We start from the raw sequence: 8,331 nt of genomic DNA, 5'->3' as shown, positions 1-8,331 counted from the left end.
GCTATGTTTAGGGCTTTCTCCTAGGGAATCTGACATTGTCATCTGCATTGTGTTTCTTTTGTTGACAGAACAGTTTTTGGCAGTATTTGTCTGCTGCAGGTACAAGAGGAGGATGTCTAAATTCAGCCCATTTCCGCATTGCCCTACTCATTTGGGCCACTTCATGGGCCCAAATGGTCACTTCAAGCAAGCACACAGTGATATTCACTGGCAAATTCCAGTCACCTTCCAAACCTACAAGTAGGTTCCTCTGAAGGGCAGCCTTCTGTCTTATGTCCCAATCTGTACTCATTGTGAATGCCCATGAGATACAAAGGACTTGTCCAAATACTGTGCTATGACACTGGACAAACTTGAGCCTGGCTTCCACCTATACTAGGACTTGTCCTTACAAAGGTAACTCAGATCCCTTTATTCCAGCTCAAGAAAATGCACATGCTGCCAAACCTCAAAATGTACTTTTCCTTACCCCATGTTGCCAAACTAGTTTCAGTAATTTTCTGCCCCCCCCCCCATTTTTCTATATCCCTGTAGCACTCTGTCCCTTTTTTGTTTCTCTTTTCACTTTCCCATAGTCCCTTTTTGTTCCCTCTCTGTTTTGCTTTTAAGAACTTTTAAAAGTAGACTTTAAAAATTTAAACTTCTTTGGAGTTCACATCATTTATACTTAAATCTGTCTTGTCACTTTTAAGAAGCGTTGGATACTATTTCTCTTTAACAGTTCTATAGTGCTGGGACTCATTTCTGGGACAGAACACCACCAGATCCTTGGATTTGACAGCTGGATATCTGAGCAAGCCTTTTGTCTTCAGTTGGTATGCCCATTTGAGTATGTGGTGTGAAGTTTGACTCCTTATGCAGTGCTCCAAAGCACACTGAGAACAAGTTTTGGTTTTCAAAGTTTTGGGTGTACTCTGAGGATGGGATAAAGTCATAGGTTTGTTTGTAAGGTATAAGAATATGAGAACTTCACCCTGCCTCTCAAATTCCTGAAAACTATGTGCTTTGTTTGCCACTATGGCCTAATATTATCATTTTCTTTCTAAGAGACAACCATTTATATTAAAAACACTATTGAATTGCAGTGATCCCTTTGGGGCTCTTGGATTTTTCCCAAACTAGACTAAGAGGAGCCCTGGAACAAGAGGGCAAACATTTCAGACACACAGTGGTTCCCATACTTTGTCTGATATGAGGAAGCCTAGCTGGCTTGCAAGCTCAATACCCTGCACCTTTCCCCTCTGAGGAGGTTGAGGGAGTACTCAAGTTCTAACCCTCTATACTGGGCTGGTTCCTCAGGTGATCGGCTCCCTTCCTGCAGAAGCAGGCTGCTGTGGTTTTCAGGGATTTGTTATGAGTAACAAAAGACATTCCTATTAGAAAACACAAAGGCTTGTAGGAGCTCCATGCCAAGAAGCAGGTTTGACAGTTTGTATGAAGGTAGTAGCAGTGCAGAACCAGAAGAAAGGATTTCAGATATATCTTTGGGACAAGGCCAAGAGCCAGAATTTGGGGATAGGCACTGTGGGAAATGGAAGAAGTAAGAATCACTCCCAAAAGTGTAAAGAGCTCCTACATTTATCAAAAGAACAGGAAAAAAAAATGTGGAACAGTCGTGTAATGAGTACTAACAATATTAGGTAAAAAGCATACTATGGGTTATATTGCATGGATGAATGTCCATATGATAAGTGAAATAAGCAAAAATACAAGTTATTTGCTAAATTACATTTATATAAAGTTTAAGAAGAGGCAGAACTAATTTGTGGTTGATGTAAGTCAGAACAGTGATTACCTCTGTGAGGAAAGTTATTTTGACATGGATACAAGAGAACTCTACAATGATGGAAATGTTATATATCTTGATGTAGCTTATGGTATTATAAAAAACAGTAAACAATATTTTATAAATAAATTTAGTGTACAAAATTAGCCCTAAATCATGAAAGGCAATCATTCAAAGCATTAAAATAGAAGGTAGAACTTCTTCCACAGTAGAGGAAAAAGAAAGGAATAAAGACAAATCATTTGCTATGAGAGAAGGAAAGAAAGATGGGAAAAAACAGGCAAGAAAAGTAGAAGACACAATAAATTGGCAGGGATAAGTCTAAAATTTACTGAAAGGTATAAATATCAGACAGGTGTGAATAAGGAGGATCATTATATAATAGAAGGCATCACCAGAAATATATTAGCAATTCATAATTTTTATATTCCTCAAAATTTAAATTACATGGAGCAAAAAATGCACATAAAAACAAATTGCCAAATTCAAATTATAGGAAATTTTAAAACAGTTCTTAAGAGATTGGCAATTCAATTAAAGAACAAGGAAGATTTAAACTTCACAATATAAAGGAGTTCACCAATATTTACAGAATGTCTTATTATATATGAAACATTAAAATACACATCCACATTTACACATACGATATTAGGTCACAAAGTCTCAACAAGAAACAGAATGGACATAATATAGAGTATGTTAAAAATAACAAAGATGTTCATATGTTTGAAGACTTAAATATAAACATTCTTCATAATTCATGGATCAAGGAAGAAAAAATGAAAATGAGAAAATGTTAGGAACTGAACAGGGAAAAGAAACCCATGTATCACAGCTCAGGACATGCTGTTAACCAGCATGTAGAACTTTCAATTTTTGTTATAACAATTATAAGAAAAAATTTAAAACAATTTTAATGTGTTAAGTGCCCTACCTAAAAAAAAAAAAAAAAGTAACAAAAGTAATACAAACTAAATTCAAAGAACATAGAAATAATAAAGACAATAGCACCAAATAAAACAGAGGATCAGCAAAGTTAAAAACTGGTTCTTTTTTTAAAAAAACAGGTTTATGAAACAAAACCCCAAAACACTTTTTAGCAGCACTGGTCCAGAATAAAAAAAGGTACAACTATTGATACATTTGAAATTTGAAACAAAAATGGACTATGTTCTTAGAAAAGTGTATCTAACAAACTCAAGATGAAAAAAAAAAAAAATTAAAAACCTGGATAGACGCAAAGCTAAAAGAAATTGAGTAGTTGGGTAAATAGACTCAAAATAGGTTGGATGGTCTTAGGCAAGTCTGTCCAGTAAGGAAAGAAATATATATATGCAAATTCCCTTTATGCTTAGACATGTGAACTTTCTAAAAAAAATGAGCAAGCTAAATTCATCAATTTTTAGAAAATGAATACATCCCAACACAGGTAGGGTTACCTTGAAATACAATGTTTCAGTAATAAAAATCTGTTATACATAATACGAAGTGATTCATTTAACATTAAATCTCATTCGTGCATGCTAAAAAAAAAAAAAAAACCCTTAAAACCTTGAAGCATTTCAGTTAAAGTTGGAAATATCATAAAAATGCCTGCTTTCACTGTTCCAACTTCAGTCATTGCCATAAATCAGTGTAACACATGAACACATGTATGTGTGCACACAGATATAAACTTAACTCTTCACTATAACAGACTTTGAAAATCCATTACCACTTTTTGAACTAACAGCCTCAAACACAAAGAAGACCTGAGTTTAGATTATTTCAAGCAAAGACATGCTCGTCATTTGACTTTCACACTTATGTCACACTTATTCAAACTTCAATTGTATAACTTGTTTTAATGTTAAGTCTTGCTTTGCTGAGGTGTGCCACCTCTACCCAGGTGAAGCAGCGAAGGTTTCTGTTAGACAAGCTCACGTGCTACTTTCAGGAAGCGTCCAAGGTGCAAGGGGGCTAATGTCCAAGTGCTCGGTATTTTTATTTTGTTCTAAAGACGACTTTCTGTGTTGTAAATGTACTTTAAGGGGCAGTCTGAATACAACATGACTGAATCCTTTAAAGGCTAAAAAATTGAAGGTACAGAAGAAAAACAAAATGGTGCACCCAAAGAATGACTCCCTCTCCTTCCGGTTCCACGAACCAACACCACTCTCCACATCTTCTCGTCCCCTCCAACAAGTGAAAAAATACTTATCAACAGTATTTTTATAATTATTTCATTTTCCACTTTTTTTTTCCTTTTGAAAATGGTTTGGGTAACCAGAATTGGAATGCATTACAATGCTCATAAAAATGGGCAAAAATTTTCCGTCTAGTGGCTTTTCATTACCCGCAGCGCGTTCAGGAGTGAATTACAGACTTGGTTAAACCTGGGTGGAGTTAGTGGTTCAAGTAAAAGAAACCCCCGACCGACTTTCCCCACAGCAGGCTGAGCTGCGGGGTCAAGCGGCCAATCACAATCAGTGGGAGCCACCGGCTGCGGGGCAGACCCAGGGCGCCGTCGGAGCGTTCCGCCTGCGCACCCGGGCGGCCGCGGTTCCGGACTCGCCGACGCGCCGCCCGACCGGTAGGAGCCGCCGTAGAAGAGCGGGTCCGCAGGCCGCGTCGGCGCCGCCCCTTCGCTTCCCACCGCCACTGACCGCACCACCCGCCGACATGGTTGAAGCAGATCGCCCGGGAAAGCTTTTCATTGGGGGGCTAAACCCCGAAACCGACGAGAAAGCCCTCGAAGCCGCGTTTGGCAAGTATGGCCGCATCATCGAGGTGCTGTTGATGAAAGACCGAGAAACCACCAAGTCCAGGGGCTTCGCGTTCGTCACCTTCGAAAGCCCCGCAGACGCCAAGGCCGCCGCCAGAGACATGAACGGCAAGTCCCTGGATGGTAAGGCCATCAAGGTGGCCCAGGCCACCAAGCCGGCGTTTGAGAGTAGCCGGCGGGGCCCGCCGCCGCCCCGCAGCCGCGGTCGTCCGAGGGGCCTGCGCGGCACCCGCGGCGGCGGCCCGCGGCGACCCCTCTCCCGGGGCGGGTCCGCCGACGACGGCGGCTATGCGGGGGATTTCGATCTGCAGCCCACCAGGGCCCCAATGCCCCTGAAGCGCGGGCCGCCGCCGCCGCGCAGGGCCGGGCCTCCGCCCAAGAGGGCCGCCCCGTCGGGCCCGGCGCGCAGCGGCGGCGGAATGCGCGGGCGGCCCTCGGCCGCGCGTGGCCGAGACGGATATGCAGGCCCGCCGCGCCGGGAGCCGCCGCCCCCGCGCCGCGACCCCTACCTGGGCCCGCGGGAGGAGGGCTACTCGCCCCGAGACAGCTACTCGAGCCGAGACTACCCAAGCGCCCGCGACCCCCGGGATTTTGCCCCCTCGCCCAGAGAGTACACCTACCGCGACTATGGCCACTCCAGTGCCCGGGACGACTGTTCGTCGAGAGGCTACTGCGACCGCGACGGCTACGGGGGGCGCGACCGTGACTACGCGGATCATCCGAGCGGAGGCTCCTACCGAGACCCCTTCGAGAGCTACGGGGATGCCCGCGGCCCGCCGCCATCTTATGGTGGAGGTCGCTACGAAGAGTACCGTGGCTGCTCGCCCGACGGCTACGGCGGCGGCCGCGACGGCTACGGCGGCGGCCGCAGCGACCGCTATTCTGGAGGCCGAGACCGGGTGGGCAGGCCGGATCGCGGGCTGCCCCCGTCCATGGAGAGGGGCTGTCCCCCGCCGCGTGATTCCTACAGCCGGTCAGGCCGCAGGGCGCCCCCCAGGGGCGGAGGCCGCCTGGGAAGCCGCTCCGAGAGAGGGGGAGGCCGCAGCAGGTACTAACTCCAACAGACTTGGGCCCGAAAAGCGTTTTCCAGAAAAGAAGAACCAGTTCTGTGGTAACTACCCCAGGACTAGAACAAAGAAGAGTTGTTTTTACTGTTTTAAGAATTTCCTGTTAACTTCCTCTCCATTTTTGTGCTTTGGGAGGAAAAAGTTAAAACTCGTTTGATTTCGTTTGGAATTGTTAAAAGTTTCTTGCAACAAGCTCATGTTAAAAGTATGACTTGAACCCGAGTACTAGTCTTCTTATATTTTGAAGTAAAAATTATAAAGGCTTCTTCCGTTCTAAATTTTCCTGATAAATAAGGCAAACAGTTTTAAGATCTTTAACATCTGCTTACCTAAAATGGAAAATGGATCATTCTGTCCATTCAAACCAACTAGATTTTGGGGAGAAGATGGGGAGGGATTGGGATATGCTACTCGACTTCAGGGTGTCTTCCACACTGAATCTCAGTGTTCCCAATATTAAAAACAAACCAGCAACAACAAAAATCACTTAGATCAGATGTTTACGTAAAGAAAGTTGTGTTCACTCAGTATAAAAAAGCAGATGGATAATGCTGATCTGGCTATATGTTGCCTTTTTGCCTTTTCTTTGGGGAGCTGCAGAATTTCCTGCCCCTCACTCCCCAAAATAATATGTTTTGAAGAACGATGGAATACTAAATTAAAAATTTGGTCAATCAACCATAAAGCTGGAAAAAAAATCCAAAACATCAATTGATAGCATTCATTTTTACCACTAACAAATTATTAAGAAACAAATAGAAAATATACCAGTGGTGGATTTGGGGATCATAATGACTTCCTAACTCCAAGCTTCTGATTCTGGTGAAAAGAATGGGGCTTCTTTCCTTAGGGGTGGAGGAAACTAATGTGAGCAACTTCTCAGGAGCCAAGAGTTTGGCGTTTCAACCTCTGAGGATCTCAAACTGGTATGAAGGGTCAGGATATCCCTGTCCACTAATGGCAAGGGGTTGGGTTGAGTGTTCCTTACGCTTAAGGTGGAGAGAAGGGCTTGAGCAAAGGAAGATCAGAGAGGCTTCCTACAACATGCTTCAGGAGACACATAACAGTCTTTTCATCCCAGGGTTAGGGCAAGAAACATCTTTTCCATTCAGCATCTGTGGAATTCCCCTGAAAGGTATAGAACCCATGTTCAGTGTAATTGCTGGAAGAAAGAGATGAACACCTGAACAACAAAAATGTTTAAAGAGATCTGAATGCAGCACACTCACATACATAATTCTAAAACATGGTTTCTCAACAAAATAGCAGGTGAATTAAAGGATAGGCCACACTAATGGCCCAGAAGATCAAATGCAAGAAAGAGATTTAAAAAAAAAAAATCCAGGAATTAATCTAGCAAAAATGCTTAAGACCGCTATGGAAAAATTGTTAATCTTTATTAAAGGACATAAAAGAAAAAACTAAGCGGAGATTGATATGTTCATGGTTGGGACAATTTTATCAAAACTATTCTCAACCTCAAATTTGGAACATCAATGCAACTTCAAATGAAGTCACAACATAATTTTTTCTCATATAACTCCCCTTTTCTCTTTCCTAATAGTACTATTTATTGTTGATCAATGATGGAATATTAAAGATTTGATAAACCAATCACAAACAAAAATTAATAGCTTCATTTTACCACCAACAAAATAAACAGGTATTGTTTTAAAAGACACTAATGGGAAATATAGCTAATCCTAAAATTTGCATGGTGGAATAAAGAGCAAGAAGAACCAAAGCAATTCTGAGAAACAATTAGGAAAATCTCACCCTATCAGATATCAAGACTTAACTACAAAACTCTAGTATTTTAGTCTGTATGACATCAACAGACCAGGATAGACCAGTAGACTAACATAGCCTAGAAAAAAAACCCACTTGTAGATGAAAGCATTTTATGACAGATAGCTTTAAAAAATGGTGAAAGAATGGATCTTTAAAAATGACTGCAAAAAGATTGAGATTCTTTAACTCACAGCACACACAAAAATACATTCTAGATGGTTTGAAAACATAAGTGTGAAGAGGAAAAATTTTAAACACTTAGAAGAAAACGAAGAAATGCATTCACCACACTGGGGTAAAGAATTACTTTTTAAGACAAACATAAAATTACAAACATAAAAGGAAAATGATAAATCTATTAAGATATTTTTATGATAAAAGATTATTAACAAAGTGAAATGTCAGATTGGAAGAATATATTTGCATTGAAATAACTTCCAAAAGAATGCTTAGAAATCAATAAGAAAGAAAAAATACCAAAGGAAAAAATGGGCAAAAGAACTCATACCTTTCTGGTAGGTGTATAAGTTGATAAAATCACTTTGGAAATAATTTTGACAATGCCTAGTAAAAATTGGAAGGTGCATACCTTATTATGACCCAGAAATTCCATTTGAAGAAAAGGACCTAGAGAAACTTGCACATGTACATAAGGATATATTCACAAAACTGGTCTTTACAGCATTCTGAATGCCTAGAGTGGATCAACCAAGGTTTATTTTTATCATGAAGTTCACTGTAGAAGCTCATATGAGTCAACCAGATCCACATGTATCAACATGGGTAAGTATCAAAATATTTGTTTGTTAAAAAAGGCAAATTGCATAAAAACAGGTATATTAAGGAAGACTTAAAACTATGATTAGAGTGATATGCAAAAAATCAGGATATTAGTGTGAGGAGGAATGGAAGGAGATGGGATG

General features: G+C 41.4%; 1 protein-coding gene across 1 annotated transcript; it reads left to right on the top strand.

The window, feature by feature from the left end:
- Positions 1–4,444: 4,444 nt before the first annotated feature.
- RBMXL2 (RBMX like 2) lies at positions 4,445–5,605 on the top strand (the record flags this gene model as incomplete). Its single annotated transcript, XM_079102864.1, has 1 exon — positions 4,445–5,605. The coding sequence occupies exon 1, from the start codon at positions 4,448–4,450 to the stop codon at positions 5,603–5,605; it is 1,158 nt and encodes a 385-aa protein (XP_078958990.1). The 5' UTR covers positions 4,445–4,447.
- Positions 5,606–8,331: the final 2,726 nt, after the last annotated feature.

Source organism: Sciurus vulgaris, assembly GCF_902686455.1.
Source record: "Sciurus vulgaris genome assembly, chromosome: 11".
NCBI classification, from domain to species: Eukaryota; Metazoa; Chordata; class Mammalia; order Rodentia; family Sciuridae; genus Sciurus; species Sciurus vulgaris.
This window is presented reverse-complemented; position numbering and strand designations above follow the sequence as displayed.